This window comes from Pollicipes pollicipes, unplaced genomic scaffold (assembly GCF_011947565.3).
Source record: "Pollicipes pollicipes isolate AB1234 unplaced genomic scaffold, Ppol_2.1 Scaffold_1600;HRSCAF=1878_pilon_pilon_pilon, whole genome shotgun sequence".
Classification (NCBI taxonomy): domain Eukaryota; kingdom Metazoa; phylum Arthropoda; class Thecostraca; order Pollicipedomorpha; family Pollicipedidae; genus Pollicipes; species Pollicipes pollicipes.
The window spans coordinates 13,515,499-13,535,592 of NW_023595962.1; the positions used below are offsets into that span (position 1 = coordinate 13,515,499).

General features: G+C 51.7%; 1 protein-coding gene across 1 annotated transcript; it reads left to right on the forward strand.

Moving 5' to 3' along the window:
• The first annotated feature begins 597 nt into the window (after positions 1 to 597).
• LOC119104726 (uncharacterized) lies at positions 598 to 6,844 on the forward strand. Its single transcript, XM_037228481.1, has 4 exons — positions 598 to 720; positions 4,712 to 4,900; positions 5,872 to 5,957; positions 6,542 to 6,844. The coding sequence occupies exons 1-3, from the start codon at positions 598 to 600 to the stop codon at positions 5,953 to 5,955; spliced, it is 396 nt and encodes a 131-aa protein (XP_037084376.1). The 3' UTR covers positions 5,956 to 5,957; positions 6,542 to 6,844.
• Positions 6,845 to 20,094: the final 13,250 nt, after the last annotated feature.

Sequence of the window (20,094 nt, forward strand, 5' to 3'; positions counted from 1 at the left end):
TTGCAGCTGCGCAGCGCCGCAGCGGTGTTGCAGCTGTGCAGCGCCCCAGCGGTGTTGCAGCTGCGCAGCGCCTCAGCGGTGTTGCAGCTGTGCAGCGCCCCTGTGGTGTTGCAGCTGTGTAGCGTGGCAGCTGTGCCGCCTGGCTGCAGAGTCCGCGTGTGCTACAACTCTGTACGGCGGGTTCCCGCTCATTGGTGTTCTTCTTCTGCTGTTTGAGTCACTACAGCTGAAGCAGCATATTGCTGAACTGCCCGTGTGATTTCGACGACTTCCACCACACGGAATGCCCCACCTCCAAGTAGCTGAATAGCGATAGGTTGACCTTGTGTCTGAAGGTCTTGTGCCGAGGGAGGTCTGCAAGTGGTCTCCGCCACAGGGTGACGGCAGACGGATCCTGACCTTTGCAGAGGTGAACGTTGCGTTTGCGTGTGTTGGTGGAGAGACGTGGCATGTCTGTGGTGTGGGCCGCCGCGACGTTCTCTTGATGAGAACACCGCATCCAGCACTGCCGGCGTCATCGACGTTCCCCTGACGTCTGCGCCTCAGGCCTGACCGCACCGTCGTCATCATCATCATCACCTGCCCAGACGTGACGCGATGCGCCTGCCGGCGATCCTGCTGCTGGTTACGCTGCTGCTGCAGCCGGCGGCCGGCTTCATCAACTTCATCACGAGCCGCATCCTGGCCATTCTGAGGACTGATGCTGTGCTGGGGCAGGAGGTGAGGCGTGGGGGCGAGAAGAACGGGAAAGAGAGGGTGGGGGAGGCAGAGGGGAAAAAGAAACAAGGTGAAGGAGAATGGTTGGGAATAATGGAAGAAGGATATATTTGGGATAAAGAAACATCCATTACACGTGCTCACGAAAGCTTATGCGCTGAAAGGTATTTGAAGTACTTTTAGGAAGCATTGATATTCAACAAACAATTACCGAACAATGTTTGCATTCATGAAATTTATCATGGAAGTTCAGATGGTTGTAACACGTTTATCGAAAACGGAGCTTATAACACGAAACGGGCCTCTTTACAGACACCTGTGACTCAGTCCATTCGTTCATCCAGATTGTAGGGTAATACCAGGCATAGCAACCCAATTATGGTAACGGTGTGGTCCTCGCGGGAGCGTCGGTGGTCCGGTCACGCTACCGTTGTTGGCATCGATGCTGTGTGAGGTAAAGCGGGCTTTGAGGATCATTTAATTCAGGAATCATCCATGGTGGACCATGTTTAGATAAGTTAGCTCTGAAAGCAATGCACCTATTAACAAGAACGCAGTCAGGACACAAAATACAGCCTTGGATACAGCCTTGTTGCGTTTGCTGAAGGAAAGATGTGCTACGGATTTTCGTAATAAAATGTTTCAAAAAGTCTCGGTAGGATGAGACCTGACATCGTAACTGCCCGTACAACCATGGCATGGTCAAATCCGACAGATTTGATCCGATCATCATCTGATTCGATCCGATCAGAATCCGATGCGATCCAATCAGAATCCGGTTTTATCCGATCAGAATCTGGTTTGATCCGATCAGAATCCGATTCGATCCGCTCAAAGTCAGATTTGATCCGATCAGAACCCGATTATGGTCAGATCAAGTGTCACGAAAGCATCCGCATTGCACGACGGGCAATTTCGCTACCACTTCCCAAAGACCGATTGTTGAGAACTTGTGCCGACTTGTTCATCTCCACGAGGTAGCCTACGTGGCTTGTGCTCGTAAACGTCTGTCCAGAATAAATATTCGAAACAGGACATCACGAATCAGTCAATCTTTAGCTTTGCATCGCCAGTATTTGCGTGTCGTGCACTCTCCCTGGTCCCGGCCTCCTCCACACAAAAAATACGAGTTTTTTCGAGGTCAAACAAAATTCGTGTCGTTCCGACCATGTTGCCTGTCGGTGGACGCGCCTCCGGCCAGGTTTGCTGTTATAGTGTTCTGATACGGCGTTGGCGTTAACACCGCGCAAAATTTGTAGTCTTTCAGCACGCATTTTCAGTCGATGTAAGCGAATGTTTGATAAAAACCAGAAAATCTGCTGCATTGTCTTTCCGAGTTTGTGACCGGTTTGTACCAAGACCCATTGCCAGGTGTTCCAAGGATGATGAAGCCGACTCACAGCATACCAGTGTGCCGGATGGGTGCAGCGTACGTACGTGCGGGGCCGGCAGCGCCGCATGACCTCACGCCACGTGACATACTTAAGCAGGTGTCCCAATATTACAGATAAACAAAGATGCCGCGGTTGTTTTGTGTGCGAACCTGTCCCGCGAGTTTCTTCAGAGTGCGTGGACAAAACATTTCGTCATCACTTTGGTGCCGCGAGCCCGAAATGCCACGTGACGGGACGCACGGCCCACCTCCGATCGGCTCAACGCAATTCGTCCCCCGCTCGCGCCTCCGCGGCTTTTCGGCAGTCGCAGCACGACTCCTGTCCGCGCTCTCTCCCGCAGCCGCCCACAGACGGGCGGTAGCGCGGCGTCCGCGGGCCGGACATCCGGTGGGCGCGCTGTGTACCCGACATTCCTCTCGGCGGCGGAGGGTCCCGGCGGAACGGCGCCAGTTCTTTCCGTTCCTCGTTCGGCAGCCGGTGTGCTCCCGGTGTGCTCCCGGTGCGCCCCCGTGCTCCCACGACACTGTGCCCCCGTCGTCTCGAAGTCACACGGCCTTTGCCGGCCTGGGGTGCCTTTTGCAGGCACCGTGAGGTTTGCTTGTGGAAAACTGCTATCCGCGTGAATCGCGCGAAGGTGTCGTTTCAAACCTCGGAGCGAAGTCACTGCCTCGGGCTTCTCACCAGCGCCATTGGTATCCATTTGCTTGAATCCTCTATTTACATCACCTGTTTGGACTTAAGCCCTTTCTGCTCACCGATTTCGAAGCCCGAATTCCAAGCCGCCGCGCCTGGAGGCGCTGTTTGGTTCGGCGCCCACGAGCTGCTGGGGACGCCTGCGCCGCCGTCGGGTGTTGCGCCACCATGCAGTGGTCGTCAGTACTGGCGGCACTGCTGTGTCTGGTGGGGCCGACCACGCACGCGCTGCTCACCTTCGGGGGGTCGCCGTATGTCGACCTGAAAACACCGGCGCTGCTGAATCGTGGCGCAGTGAGTCCTGGGCTGCGGGGGATCTGTGTCGGTGTATGTATCGGGATCTGTGCCGGTGTTTGTATCGGGATCTGTGTCGGTGTATGTATCGGGATCTGTGTCGGTGTTTGTATCGGGATCTGTGTCGGTGTATGTATCGGGATCTGTGCCGGTGTATGTATCGGATCTGTGTCGGTGTATGTATCGGGATCTGTGTCGGTGTATCGTATCTATCTGTGTCGGTGTATGTATCGGGATCTGTGTCGGTGTATGTATCGGGATCTGTGTCGGTGTATGTATCGGGATCTGTGTCGGTGTATGTATCGGGATCTGTGTCGGTGTTTGTATCGGGATCTGTGTCGGTGTATGTATCGGGATCTGTGTCGGTGTTTGTATCGGGATCTGTGTCGGTGTATGTGTCGGGATCTGTGTCGGTGTTTGTATCGGGATCTGTGTCGGTGTATGTGTCGGGATCTGTGTCGGTGTATGTGTCGGTAACGGTGGGATAGATGTCCTGCAACTTTCCATTCGCCGTTGAGTTATTTGGTCCATTGTTTATTTGATTGTCTTCCATTTTCTTCATTCGTTCCACGTTATGTGTTTAGCGGTCTGGTATCAGCTGGCAAATGATCTTCCGAGAAACCGTACGTTGCCAACAAGAGCGACTGTTTAGTAGGATTGTGTGACACCAAAACAGATCTCTCACATCCTACCGACACCATGCACACCCTCCCGTTTGACCAAATAGGCAATGCGAAAAACTGAATTATAAAATGCTGCTTATGCCTGATGTTCTGAGAAAGGTTCTCTGTTGTGATCATTGCGACCCCCAATTACAAATATTCAGTCTTGCGTATCACTCAGAGCCCAATGATGGAGGCTTTAAATTGCAGATACCATCTTTCCTTTCCGATTATGACGTAGAAAGTGATCGCATATGAATGATAACATCTCAAGCGGCATTCATCTTTGATTCAGCAATGCCATGGCCAACAGGGTTTTGACGTGCGTACTGAGGTACCCATACAGATGACTGGAGTTTCCTTAAAAATGTATTTTTTACGCGGTCCATGTGTCAGATATCGGAACGCCTTACATCCGCACGCAGTGTGCGATGCGGATGAACGCAGTTTTCCATACTTTTATGGGACGGGCGCCGTAGCCCCCACAAAATGCTCCCAAATTTTGGTTCGTGGCCGCGGACGAATGCGTCCATCAATGCGACATGCGTGTTTTGATTAAATAACAAAGTCGTTTGAGCTGTGCCGCCTCCCCACGGCATTATGTGGAAATCCGCCTCCCCACGGCATCATGTGTGAATCAGCCTCCCCACGGCATCGTGCGTGAATCCGCCTCCCCACGGCATCATGTGTGAATCAGCCTCCCCACGGCATCATGTGTGAATCCGCCTCCCCACGGCATCATGTGTGAATCCGCCTCCCCACGGCATCATGTGTGAATCCGCCTCCCCACGGCACCATGTGTGAATCCGCCTCCCCACGGCATCATGTGTGAGTCAGCGTCCCCACGGCATCATGTGTGAATCCGCCTCCCCACGGCATCATGTGTGAATCAGCCTCCCCACGGCATCATGTGTGAAGGACGTTCACAGCTCCACCCGCGTCTGTCGGCAGTACGTGACTCCTCTGGCCATGGCCATCGTGCTGGGCACACTGATCGCCGGGCAGTACGGCTTCCTGCCCGTCAGAACCAAGCAGGTGGTGAAGAAGCTGCAGCGGCTTCACTACGAGTCCCACCTGGAGCCGCCCCACCGCCGACACCGCCGCGCGCTCGGCGAGGAGGCGCTGGACTGGCTGCTGCAGGTACTGCGCTGGGGCGGGTGCGGGTACAGGCTGCGGATGGGGGCCAGGGTACAGGTGCCGTGTGCCTGGGTACAGCTTTTCAGCCGGGCGCGGGCTGATTTTTTAGCCAAGCAGGGCGCTGCTGGCCCTCGTTTGACCTGAGAGAAGATAACAGCGTCAGATCTCAGGGATGTATTTGATAGAAACTTAAAAGCACGATGGTAATGCGTTTGGGATGCAGTGAGTACCGATATTACCTGAGGACCAAACAACTTCCGGGCCATTAAAGTAAAATTCAGCGAATGAAACACATTGTATCCCCAAAAAGACCTGACGAAGTAAAACCCAGCTGGTTGCGCCAAGGCAACACTTGCGAGACGCGCTGGTGCCTACTCCCCGGGAAAGCTAGATCACTTTGCGGCAGATGTGGGGCGCCGTTGTTTGTGGCTCACGTACTAGATGAGTGTCGGGGCTCCGAGATTGAGCAGAACCGCTGTCTTAAACTGAGCCACATTACCTAGCTTCTCTATTAAGTGATCCCTTGTCGATCGATCCTCGGGCAGTTTTGATCTTTCTGAGAAACACGGACTTCAAACTTTGGTATTCACCGGCCCAGACAACTGAACATGTGCATACCACATGGTGTGGGTACGTTTTGTTTCTAAGCCGTACTGTTCTGGTAAGCAGCTGACGGGCGTGCTGACACGTAATGCTGGCAATCTGTTGTCAGATTCTGTTCATAGTTTGCTGACGTAGTTCCTTCAAAACAAAGCACGGACACAAATTACCAACGTAGTTGAAACCCTGTATCTGACAACTGAACACGGTTTTGAGCTTGTGGGACCGGGGTACACTTACGTTGCAGTTCAAGGTACGGGTTTGAGGTACACACACGTGACTGAGAGCAGATGTTGGATTTGCAAGACATCTGATCGTATTTGCCACGTGTCTTATGGTCTTTGGAATGAATATAATGGGTCAAACGTTCTCAGACGCTTCATACGCTGGATGAGGCAACAGCCCGCCTTGCAAACGGCCAACGAACTGGAGGCAAACGGAGCGGCACGTGGAAATAGGCGTGAGCATTCCAAGTCGTCTGGATAGCAGCGGTTGTACCTTTTGGTGGCGGGAAATTCATTAACACTCCTGCACACCAGTGGCCGATGTGTCGTTTGTTTGAGTACGCTCAACTTGAACTTAAGAGTTCAAGTTGGGCGTACCCAAACAAACTTTAAGAAATCCTAAAAGACACGTTAAGACCAACACTAAGACGGCAACTGGAACATTGAATATAAAACTATTAACTTAGATCTACAGATAACTTGTTTATTGAAGCTTATAACAAACAGATTAACCAACATGTCTGCTTATTTCTTGTTTATGGCGCCTTGATCACTGAAAACCGTTAAGTTCGGCACGAATCATTTCGTGGGTTGTTTGACATTTTCACAAGACAGTTAAAAAAAGACAGGATCACCATACCACATCGAATTAAGACAACGTTCTGAAGCCTATTCAGTGAAGTGAGCTATGATGTTTTCAACTGCGCTGAAAAAGACATTGGTCGTTTTTCTAAGTCATAACGGTGTTTCTCTTCCATGCGTATATGCACGTTTGATGTACTCCCGTCGAATGCATGCGTTAATCATTTTGATTTTGCAGCATTCTGAACCTGCGACTGGTGACGCTGACTGAACAATGCCTCAAAGACTCTGCAGCGGCTCTGCATGGAACCCATTTTTGACATCACACCCAGGAAAATAGTCATGAGAACTGTGGCAGCGCTTGAGCTGGCAACGGCCATTTGAGAGCTTTTATAAGTTCAGTTTGATCTTTCGCCTTGTCGATGACAGGTTTGTGTGCCATTGACAATGTTTCAAGATCATGCAGGCTCAGATGGATATGTGCGACTGGTAAACGTCTAACTGATCGGGTCTTCAAGTCATCCAGGCTGCCAACGTGCAATTTTGGCTGTTGAATTGATGCGTTGTTACGATGACCTGTTCATACGTTTCACATTGCTTTTTACCACATAGCCTATGTATGTGTGACAACATGATGCTCTAAGGTGTTTTATTGGAGCTGTTCCGTTATTTTTTGGCTATATGTGCAAATGTGTCCAATAACTTAGTCTTTATGTACCTTCTGCCTTTATTTGTTTGGAGGCACTGGCCATTTTCCGCTTGCATTATTAGACAAGAACCTGATTTGGTACCAACTATAAAATCCACTGAAACAGGATGAGCAGGGAAGAAACTTATCATTCGTCGCCACCTTTATCAAAGTAGTCAGTTCATTTTGCTCCACAACAGCTTTTGTTTCGTCATTATCTACCAAGTTATTAGTTAATTTTGAGAACTTGGTACGATGGGGCAAAATTATGAACAGCGCAAACGTGAAATGGCGAATAGGTGCAGCATAAACCAGTAGAACGCCTGCGGAATTTTTTTTCGGTTTTTCTTACAGCCCGGACGACAAACCACGGGTTTTGCTCACGCTCGTCACATTTGTTGTAAATTCGATTTCGCACCACATGGGGTCTCTGTCTAATGATGAGAATAAAGCATGCATATCTTTCTAGTTTGTCCTGTTTAATATGGTCCACTGGCCTCTGGAATGTCCTCAGCAATACGACACGCACTGTTCTGCTGTCAGTCTCACCCTCACCGATATACGTATGTGATAATCAGAACCCATTTGACACGGCTCTGGTCAACATTGTCGTAACAGGCGATAAAGCGACAGCTTCGAGCTCACAACAGCCATTGTCAAAGTTGAGTAAGTCTTAGCCATTGCGAGGGCTAATTTCGCTATGCACTGTGATCAGATCTTTTCTCTGGCTGCCAAAGGTTACAATGTGGTGCCAAAACATTGCAGGAGGTTATATAGATTACTCGCTATGCCGAGATCGACTGGAAGCGATGTACAAAGCACGTGCAGCAAGTTTGGCGCGTGACAAATCAGCTGTGGGTCGCAGGTGAAACTCTAGCCCGGCGCGCATGTGAAGCGTCGTTGACAAAAACAGCGGCCATCGGGAACCGGTTGGTCGCCTGTCAGCGCTTCCGTCAGGGCACCGAGGCATGGCGCTGTGTGACGGATGCCCCACCGGCCCGGGACCCGGTTTGGAGGCCCCAGGGGCCCATGAGTATGGGTTGGAAGTTCGATGGGCGTCGTAAGCTGTCAACAAGTACCGCGGTCCTGGGCCCCAGAAGTCCTCGCACCTCCAGGGGGAGAGGCGGAGATGTAGTTTCTTGTTCAGTTGGGTTGGCTCCAGCCCGTCCCCCCCCCCCTCCCCCAGCTTGGGCGCCGCTTGCCCTAAATTTGAGAAGAAAGTTGGCGGAATCCATAGAGAACTCCGCTTCTTGGTGGCTTTTTCGAGGTAGATTTTGTCATGTTTCACTGCTCAGCCCTTCCCCCAACTCATTTAGCGAAACTACTCCCCTGGATGGGGGCTGGGGAGGGCATGATCCCAAAATCCCCCTCCCTTGGCTACGCCAGTGGTGCAGACCCTCATCAACGTGGACTCAACAGCCATGCTGAGTGTTGGGTCAGTGGCGTGGCGGGTGTTGGGGCCAGTTCGTTATATCTTGACGTTGTGACATTTCAATTTGATACCTAATTAAGACTCAATACTTATTACTTCTCGCATTCCAATCGCAGACACATGATAAGCAGTTCATGAAGGCTTTGCATGCTGCTTATGGAGCCCTGGTATGCCTCCAGTCGATGTGTGGTATGATGTGCTTGATGTGTGGTATGCCGCCTTCAGTAGCCTCGAATCGCCTCCACAGAGGCCTGGCATGACGTCCACGGAGGCCTGGTATGACGTCCACGGAGGCCTGGTATGACGTCCAGAGCTATGGCGTGACTGACAATATGTACGTGCCGCTTCATGAGGTTGCGTGTTCGCGGTGCCACTCTTTGCCGGGGGCCGTCCGTACCAGAACAATTCTGGCTTTTTGAATCCGCTGATATAATGCCAGATACTGACCCGACAACTCCCCTTGTTTCGCTTTTTTGAGGTCCGACATGCCAAAATGAGGCTATTTTGACGATGTTTGCTACGCATTGCAGTGTTCATTCAATGTGCACACAGCTGGAGGCGAATTACTTCGATCCATGCCGAAATCTGCTTGTTGAATACATTCCATTTTATTCTGGTCAGCATATTGAGAGACGCATTACGGATACTGTACCAGCTGTCACAGCGTTTCAGTGACCGTATCGGTATCAACTTTTGCTCAGATCTTTTCATGGCCGTGCTCCAAACAGTTGAACACCAACATACCTGTGGCACCGAAAGCTGCACGTCGATAGTGGCGTGTCGATACTTGGCATGCCGACATTTTGCGGTTGATAGGCTGTCCGTCGATATGTATCGTGTCAATATTTTGCCACGCAATTTCTGGGCTAAATAGATGTGTAAAATGTGTGGGTGTCATCGCTCACCTAACAGCCTTCTGTGGGCTTGCTTAGCCGCCGCCTCCTTTATCCATCGCTGTAAAATGTGTGCTCTTACCCGCGAACTCAAGACTGGCAACAGGTGACAGCTTTGAGTGATTAAACCAAAGGCCTTAGCCGGTGAAATCACCGTTAATTCTACATTGTGTCACCCTTCCTGCGTATTCACTAAATCCGCTTTTGCGAATCAAAGATCCTCTAAGGGCATGGCGAATGGCCACATGTGGCGTATTTTATGACATGAACCCATATTTCAGACGCACTGGGCTTCTGTAGGTGTAGGCGATGTCGGTAATCAGGTAGGCAATCTAGCAATGCAGGCGTCTGGAAATACCTTGATTTGCCCTGGCACGCCTGTGACAAGCTATCTCTGCGGGGCCTCTCCTGTAGACGGTGCAGAGCATCTAAAATGGGTCGAAATTTACAAACATAAAGGTCAAGGGAAGCATTACCAAATTTTGGACTTTCTATCTGAGCAATCTGCGTACATTGCTGGGTCGTAGCCTCCTTTGGTCACAGCATAACTCCCTGCACTGCGTTCTGGCTCTCGGTCACCGAAGATCTTGCCGTTATTACGGCCTCCTCTAATTCCAGATAGAGTCTCTTGCACACGACCACTCCCATCCATACTCGATCCCGTCATGCCTGGGGTATCGTCTCGATCGTTACAACAACCAGCGGCCGTACCAGGCCCGGGAACAGTTCAGGCACTGAAATGACACCTGGCGATCCAGGCAGATGCATGGCTGTCATCTATATATGCATTTATTTCCACGTGCTGTCTAGCTTAATGAGCTTTCACTGGACGTCAAAATACATAAATGGCCTACTCCGCCCACTCACATCTGCGCCACAAACATTGGGACGCGTCATTGGATTCAAGTACGAATGGTGGTGTCAAATATAATGTCTAACATGTCTATCTCTGGCCTAAATAATGGCGGAATCTTGGTCGCGGCCATCAAGTTTAGCTTGGCTCCTTGGCTCGGGCTGCATCAGGCATGCCTTGGTGCCTAAGTTTTCGGTGAGTAGTCAGGCAATGTTTCTAATGGGGCAAACCAAGTAAAATGCTGGTAATATATCCCTATGTGATATGTGTCATGGAATGGAAAAACTTTATTTCAGCGGTTACATAAATAGTTATAAATCTAGATGAACAAACGTTTATGGAAACTGCGATTTGACACCATATAATGTCATCTTTGTTGTTGGAAAGGTGCTAAAGTGGACCCTGAAATTTGGTTACGCAGGGCTTAAATTGTCTTAATGGAAGCGCCGCTAATGACATGTTGCTGGCCATGGCTAAACTCATGGTCCCATCACAGCCGCTGATCATGTGCATTAGATCGATTTCGGGCTGCAAGGGGGCTCCAATAGTTTTAGGGTACTCAAAAATATATATTCATCCACTTTGCGCACCTGGTGGTGCCTCTCACTGGCGATGACACGTAGCTCGAGAGACAGGTGCTTGAACATTTCGAAGACTGCAGCGAAGGGTGCCGATGGTGTAGAGGTTAACGTGTCTGCGTTAACCACTTCGCGTCTGGGAAACTAGGGGTACGGGGTTCGATTCCTTGCGGTGCCCGCTCCTCCTGCTATGGCGAGAGCCACATGGCCTCAGCTAGGGCGAGAGTCATATAGCCGAAACGCCATATAGTCATATAGCCTCAGCAACTGATTGCGTCGTACAGCCCTGATGACGGAACCGACAAAGATTGCAGCACTCCAGGGATAGGGCCATGTCAAGGTCGAGTGAACAAAGCACCGAAGGAATTGTAATGTTTTCGTCGTTTCGCGTATGTGGAGGATTAACATAGAGCACCCGAATGTTCGCCTAAATGTAGGATTGTTAGATGGCGGAGGAATTTTTCATAGACCTAACCTCTTGAGAGCCGAAACCAACTTTCTACATAACATGATTCAAACAATGCGGGTGCTGCGCCGGCGCCAGCTTTACCACCAGTGTTCAATTGGCATGCAAGGGACGGGCGGAGAATGTGCACTACCGCCCATCCGCGCAATGTAAAGGATGCCTGCACGAGCAGCGCACTCTTTTCTGCATCGTGCATGAGTTCTGGGCGACAGAAGCTCTCACTAGCACATTTGGAAGAGGCCACAGAGGCCACAGGGGCTCTCATTAGCACACTCAGAAAAGGCCACAAAGGCCACAGAGGCTCTCACAAGCACACTTACAAGAGGCCACAGAGGCCACAGATGCTCTCACTAGCACACTCAGGAGAGGCCACAGAGGTCACAGAGGCTCTCACTAGCGCACTTCAAAGAGACCACAAAGGTCACAGAGGCTCTCACTAGCACACTTACAAGAGGCCGCAGAGGCCACAGAGGCTCCCACTAGCACACTCAGAAGAGACCACAGAGGCCACAGAAGCCCTCACTAGCGCACTTTAAAGAGGCCACAAAGGCCACAGAGGCTCCCACTAACACACACAAGTTCGTGTTTGCATACTTGGCCTCTCACATTGCATATCCAGCGCGAGCGTGATAGCGTCAGCCGGCGTTGCCGTCGTGCCCCGGACCGGTTTGTCTTCGGTGTCATCGACTGAGGGCGCCGTTAACGGCCGATGGTACACCTGCCGCGATGGTGTTCCACCCCCTCCCCCCCCCCCCCCAACACAGGAGTAGCGCAGGGGCGTCAGGAACAGTAGGCACTTGCATAAAATGTTTCTGGTGCAATGTTTAAAACACGTGAAAACGACAAAACTCTTGAAGTTGTTTCCAAAAATTGGACGGAGCTGATTTCTCCGCGAACACGTTCCGTTTAATTTGTTCGACGACGTTTCGGGTGAGAAAGTTGAAATTATTCTAGAGTATTCCAAGCATCGTAAATGATATGGTCGTTCAGGGAACTGATTTGGAGCATTTAACATGTCTGTAACTCGGCGCACGCTGTCCGAAACAAGAAATAGGCATGCAACCATTTTAAATACACATATTCGCGTGATTTTCCCCAACTCTTTGCTGCGCTTTAAAACAATTTGCTCTGAAAGCCTTCGAACAGCAGTTATCGAACGCCACTTCTTAGAATGATACCCCGGCTTGATAACGAATAGGGATGTATGAGCATCAGCTATGAACTTGGGTATTAGTTTTCCGCAAACGCACAGAGTATTGAGCAGACTGGCGAAATGTCCTGTTGGTTGACTAACCAAGTAATAAGTATGCATTCGTCATGCCTTTGCAATCCAGGTCACATTTTCCTGCGCCGCAAATGATGTGTAGGCCGTTACCCAAGTCCCGTAGTATCAACGAAAGCGACACACTTTAGAATACCTCATGCACCTGACAAGACAAGAAAGTCTCAGCTGGAGAATGAAGGAGCTGAAGGAAATTGTATCTCTAAACACTGCTTATTGTAGAATCCATCAGTGCAAGCGCCGCCCCATAACTTTTATCTCTCCCGTTTTGAAATTCTGCACCGCTGTCGCCTTGCGTCGGGCGACCGCCGCTCCGGCGCAACGTTGGTCTGCAGTCGCCCCACTGCCCCGACAATGGCACACAAACCCGACGAGCAAAAACTCGGCCGACCGTAGACCGGCTGAGGGGCGCCAGCTGATTGGTCGACAGAACATGGCCGCGGGCGTGGTCCTTCTGCAGCGGCTTCTGCTCCTTGCTCCGAACCGCAGAAGCTGAACGGGTCTGGCCAACCGCTGCATGAGGCCGAGGCGCACACAAGCGGCTGCAAGGACAGGAGTTCAGGTGAGTGGAAATGGGCACTTTGTGAATACGGTTCGGAGCAGCCTAAGCCCAGCAGGTGCAGTGTCCGTTTCGAATGTCGGCGGTCTCGGACTGCGGGGGGGGGGGGGAGGGGCTTCGGCCAATCACGTGGGACGTGCAGCCTGCCTCGGGCGGCCCGTCGCCGCGGTCGCAGCCATGTGCCGAACATGAGGCCAGCCATATGCCGACCATGCCAGCCATGTGATGACCGTGATGTCAGCCACGTGACAACCGTGATGTCAGCCATGTGCCGACTATGATGTCAGCCATGTGCCGACCGTAGTGTCAGCCATGTGACGACCATGTCAGCCGTGCCTGATTTGTGAGACGTGTGGCTGCTGCCGCTTTAGATGGCGGCTTTGCTGCAATGGTGAACGGTTAGGTGTTGTCCCCTATTTGATTTTAGGGCATATTTGCGCCCCGTTTATTTTATTACAATCGACGATAAAACACTCAGCATCCTACGTAATGCAGGAGAAACTCTTTCTCTTGGTCGTTAGGGACTCGAGAACCGTTGCTAGGACACCCCGAAAGTTTTATAGATCAGTGCAGCGAGAGGCGCGATAATGCAGCACATGGGGCCAGATCTGACCACCGCGCTTAATGCAGGATGAGCAAACCTGACCCGGATCTAGGGTGGGTAACGCTATAGCTGAAATTGGCTGCCCCATTTAAGATGTAATTACAAAGTTCAGGGATGTGACGTGCTGCGTTGCATAGCGTCTAAACACGCCATGTCCGGGTATGCCGATAATTACAGTAAGGCCACGTATGGCCCTCTGCCCGTCACCACCAGATATCAAGACCCGATCGGCAGGGCGCACGCTTACAGAGCCGTCAAAGTGCTTGCAGAGTCATTTGAATGCTTGCAGACTTGCCTCATGTTCATGCGGCGGCCGTTGCCACCCCGCCTAGACTGCCGTTAACATGTTGTGAATACGATTGGCAGCTAAGCTAACGGGGTCGCGGCTTGTGACCTGCCGTTGACCGGGCGTCTGACCTGTTTTGCGTGAAGTGTCAGATCGAGAAGCTGTCGCCTCCGTATCTGGCAGCGAACGCCACATGGTGGAGGCGTGGGCCTACGCATGGGCCTACGATGCGTGGGCCTACGCCTCTGGCCTTCATGTGACGACCCCATAGCTAGCTGCATAGCTCCATGGGCCCATGTGCCCACGGCGGATTCGGCATGTGACTTATCAACGCGCAAACAAAACCCGCAATGATCTGAACCCATTGCTACACTTTAATTTATTTATAATACTTTGCGTGAATGGCTTTGGGTTCAGAGCGCTGGCTTAGCCGAGCTTGTTACATGCGCAGAATCCGCCACCTAAGGCAAGCCGGCCCAGATCATCTGGCAACACGCCTCCGGCCCGTTGCCAGATGGTTCGCAGTCGGGTGCAGCTATCGTGCAGTGTTATGCCACCACCGCTCAGTGATTCGATTATGCAAACTGCGCCGTTACTCTTGCGTGACCGGCTTCCAGCCATAAGTTGTTGTGCTAGGAAAGCTCTCGCTCTATCCACGCGCAATATGCTTAAAACGGGTACTATCATTCACGATAGACTGCACGACGTACAAACGGCTACCAAAATATTGCCCAGATTGTCGAAGACGGGCGATATTTTGCTTCAAAGAAAAAGATGCTTTGCTTCAATAACGATGCTCCATATGCATACAGCGTCTCAAGCTGGTTATGTCCATGAAGCGACAGGGAGGCTGTCACGGGCGAAGAGGTTGTTAAGAGTGGGTCTCTGACCTCCGTCCGCTGAGTAGGGCTCTGAACGGATGACCGTGAACTGCAAGGTGATAAGTTCCCTAAGTCAGTCCAAATTCAACACAAATAATACAACACCGACGCGTCTTTACAACATCAGCATCAATATCAAGATGAGGGCTTGCTGTCGTTACATGCTATCGATGAGATCTATTCTGGTGATAATATATTTTCCAAATATATCGCTATCCATTTGCTCGGTGCGGGATATCAGCAGAGGGCCCGCAAAGGCCGGGCACCAGCTGGCCGGCCGGCGTGAGACACCGCGCGGGAGGCATACCTGGTGCGGGCGGCCTACCTGACACGGGGCGGTACAACTGGCACGTGGCGCATACCTGGCGCAGGGCGGTATAACTGGCGTGGGCCGGCATGCATGGTGTGGGGCGGCATACCTGGAACGGGGTGGTATAACTGGCACGTGGGGCATACCTGGTACGGGGCGCATACCTGGCACGGGGCGGTATGACTGGCAGAGGTTTGCACACCAGATGCGGGCGACAGACCTGGCGCGGCAAATCAGCGCCTCGCCAGCAGACGGCGGTACGGGGCTCGATTCCCAGTGGCGCCCGCCCTTCCTGCCAGTGCGAGAGGCGGGCGACGCCATGTAACCTCAGCAGCTGAGTGCGCCGTAAAGCCCGAATGACACACACACACACACACACACACACACACACACACACACACACACACACACACACACACACACACACACACACACACACACGCACGCACGCACGCACGCACGCACGCACGCACACGCACACGCGCACGCGCACGCGCACGCGCACGCGCACACGCACACGCACACGCACCGGGGGAATCGACCCCGACGCGGGTTGTCGGCGCCTGAGGGCGGGTTTTGACCGGGGTCCCGGGGAGACCGTGACCCCGACCCTGGCACTGAGCCTCTGACAGGGCACCGTGGCGGTGTTACAGCGCCGGCCTCGATACTGAAACACCGTGTCGGTGGAAGACTCACCAAAGACTGCAGTTCAGTTTTCTCTGCTCCAATCGATGTCATATATTTCAGATGCACTTGTCGCAGCATCTTCTTGCATGCCGTGGGATGGTCAAGAGACAATGAAGCGTACTGGCCAATGTGGACTGCGTGGACTATGGACTGTGGACCGTGGACCGCTGGCCAATGTGAACTGTCAACTGTGCCTTGCACACAGGCTGATCAGGCTGCGACGCTATGCACCTGCCGTCGAGTGTGCTGCTGCTGCTGCTGTTGCTGCAGCCGACAACAGCTATTTTCAACTTTGTCAACCGCTTCATGACGTTCTTGGTCACGGACGCCGTATTCGACGATGATGTAAGCTCGAAGGGTGAGATAGGAGACAGAGGGAGGGGAGAAGAGGAAGGGAAGAATATATAAGGAAGAATAGAAGGTTAGGGTAGGATAGGTATGGGAAGAGGAAGACGAGAGAGAGAGAGAGAGAGAGAGAGAGAGAGAGAGAGAGAGAGAGAGAGAGAGAGAGAGAGAGAGAGAGAGAGAGAGAGAGAGAGAGAGAGAGAGAGAGAGAGAGAGAGAGAGAGAGAGAGAGAGAGAGAGAGCAGATTGGCAGTGAGGGGGAGCGAGAGGCAGGAAAATACCGCACAGAAAAAGGGAGCTGGACAGAGAGGACGGAAATGGAACATATAATTAAGGCTCTTTTATGCGTGTAACATGTTAGCATTATGTCGAACACAGTGTTCAGAGGTGTAGCCATGACATCTACATGTGTGGGCTGCGGCTGCGAGAGCTTGCTGCTGGTGGTGTCGCTGTCAGAGCTATCTTCGTGTGATTTACTGTGATATATGCACCCGTGAGTGGTTCAGCGGAGAACTGTGCGCCGATGCTGGGATTGCAGCGGCTGCGTGCGTGGTTGCTGTGACTGTGGTGATAATGCGTAGCTGCTGTGTCCTTGACGGCTGTATGCATGCCTGCTGTGACTGTGGTGACTATGCGTGGCTGCTGTGACTGTGGTGACTATGCGTGTCTGATGTGTCCTTGACGGCTGTATGCGTGGCTGCTGTGACTGTGGTGACTATGCGTGGCTGCTGTGTCCTTGACGGGTGTATACGTGGTTGCTGTGACTGTGGTGACTATGCGTGACTGCTGTGTCCTTGACGGCTGTATGCGCGGCTGCTGTGACTGAGGTGAGTATGCGTGGCTGCTGTGTCCTTGACGGCTGTATGCATGCCTGCTGTGACTGTGGCGCGTGTGTGCGTGGCTGCTGTGGCTGTGAGAGCTACTTGCGTCAATGATAAGACCGTGGGAATAGATGTGATGTGTGGGAGATGTATGATGTGTTTAACACTGCACACGAGTGGTGCGTAGGATTCGTTTCACGGCAGCATTTCGCCGTTCTGCACTCGCACTGCGTTCACCAAGCATGCACGCATTCCGCATGATACCGATAATGTGACCATCCCTGCCCAACGGCATCACCCACACCCCGCCGTTGTCTCAAGGAATATGAGTTCTGTTCAGTGATCCCGCCGTTATGAGTTTGATTTCTGGGGCATACACTTTAGTTCTGCCGCTGGTCTTGCTTGCCTCTAGCATAATAGAAGGCCCGGCCCTCCGTGGCTCCCTCTAAAAGAACCTACAATGCATTGAGTATCTATTTTGTATCATCGTGCAGCACAAGGACGCAGTTTCGAAACATGAGCTGGTTGGAGCGGAGGGGGATGAATACTGCCTCAGTGACTCGACCGTCCCAAAACAGGCAAAAAACGGGCTTGATCCCGGATTTGCCTCTCCGTTTTGAGTGTGGGGTTGGGGCTGAAGCCCAAGTTAAGAAGTGGGTGCTGAAGTCCGCCAACTGAATAGGAGACTGCACCAGGGCACAGCATCAAAAGGCACTCGGCAATCACGTCTGGGTACCCCATGAGATTGCGGAGGGTGCTCTTTAGCTAAGACCGCCGGAAAAATAGAAGCATGTGAAACCGAAACTGCACTATGTAGATGAATAGAAGATCCGGCATGCAACGAGCAATTGTGCTTAGGGTCTAAGAACCCGGAGATTACTGCGCACAGCGTTCAAAAATCAACGAAAAAAAAAACATACTTTTCCAAAGCCTCGTCTTTACTGTCAGTACGAGAACTATCTCCGCTTCGAGTACATTGATAAGAACAAGGTTGTTTTGAAATTGACGGCGGATTGCATGCCTAATCAATGGGTCCTCTGGCATCCATAGCATTTTTTTGACAGAAATTGTCACGATCTGGATTTTCGAAAGCACTTAGTCGGTCTCGAAATATGTTATCATGTTAAACCGATTATCACAAGCCCTTACTTACGCCATCTCTCAGAGCTCGCATGATGTTATATATAATCCTCAAATGCCCGCAAAGTATTGAGAAATTATGTGATGGGCATAAAACAGCTAGTTGTTATGTTGTCAGTATATTACATAAATCAGGAGCACCAAAGGCTGTTCCTTCAGTTTTTTGTTTTTGAGTTCTGTCTTTTTAAGCCTCAGAATAGAGTAAATGCTGACCATTCTCATAAAGTCCAATGCTCATAGCTTCACTCCATCCTGCTTTTACAGTTGCTACATCTCTGCATTCGAAAGCCAGGAGCACTGTAAAATGAGTTTTTTGCGCTTCCCAGACCTGCAAATGAATGTGATCTCGTAGAGGTAAAATATTCTGCCACGCCTTTTTACGCTTCCAAGGACGCCTATGTCACGTACTCTCCACGACGGCTGAGGATACAACTGATGGAGTTCCGCTCTGTTATAAATAAGCGTCTCAGAAACTACCTCCTATAATTTAATCACTACATTTGCCAATGTTTGTCAAAATTCATCCTACCATGACAATTCGGCATGTTTTTTGTGATCCATTCGTCTTTGACGTTGACAGTTTCTTAACAGAGCATTGGCGGCATATGACAACCATTTGTGTGTAGTCCTAACTCGTGGCTGTGTCTCAAGTTTTGCTTGCAATGATTGAAGCACTCTGAATTTTTGGCGTCTTTAAAGTTATTTTCTCTTTATCAAAATCACCTTAACTCACCCATCATCATACTTTCGCTAAACGCGGTGCACTTTCCTGCCGCCGCGGCGTGTTTCGGGCACCTGCCTGCCGCCGTAGCGGGTTTCGGGCACCTACCTGCTACCTTAGCGTATTTCGGGCGCCTGCCTGCTACCGTAGCGTGTTTCGGGCAACTGCCTGCCGCCGCAGTGTGTTTCTTTTCTGCCAAGTCAGTCGCTGAATTAACGCAAATATGTCCCCTCTGATATGGTTCCCTCTGACCGACATTCTCTCCAATGTTATCGGTCTTCTCTCCTCTCTCATCGTCTTTCTCTCCCCTCTCATCTTCCTTTTTTCTCCTCTGGTCGGCCTTCTGTCCCCTCTGATCGACCTTCTCTCCTCTCCAAATATCCTCTCCTCTGTTATCGGCCTTCTCTTCCCTCTGATCGTCTTTCTCTCCTCTCAGACAACCCTCCTCTCCCCTCTGATCAGCCTTCTCTCCTCTCTGATCTTCTTTCTCTCCTCTCAGACTGACGTCCCCTCCCCTCTGATCGGCCTTCTGTCCTCGGCCGTCAGTATGTGGCGCCGCTGGCCCTCGCCATCATCCTGAGCACCTTCGCAGCCGGCCAGTACGGCGGGCTGCCCGTCAGGACGAAGAACGTGGTGAAGAAGCTGCAGCGGCTTCACTACCGGTCCCGCCTGAGGCCGCTCCATCGCCGGCACCGCCGCCAGCTCAGCGACGACGCGCTGGACCGGCTGCTGCAGGTACGGGTACAGGTACAGGGACACCATGGCGGGTACGGGTACAGGTACGGGGACACTATGGCGAGTGCGGGTACCGGGAAAGAAGTTAACCTGGGTACTGGTGTGGGCTGGTTAGAGGTACACTGGGGGTGGGCTGGGTACCCAGACAGGCCATGGCTGTGTACTAAACCTGTCAGGAATGCGTAGTCGAGCTGAAGACGCAGCTCCTGCCTTGTTGACCTTGTATAGGCATTCGTTGTCCATGTACTTAAATATCAGCAGTACGCATGTGCATGCACGTTAGACTACAAGCATACAAGCCTCCGTCGGCACTGGAAGCTGTATTTGAGACGCGCTCGCGCTCTTGGAGGCGACATACATCCTCCGCTGGTGGTGGCTGTACGCAGAGACAGGCCGGTACCCGCGGAAATCATGCATCACCGTCGTTCCCGTCCGAATTCCTCCCAAACATCTCACGAACGGCACCTGGTAGTCTTTCTGACGCGTCATGGGAGAAGCGCTTGCATTGTC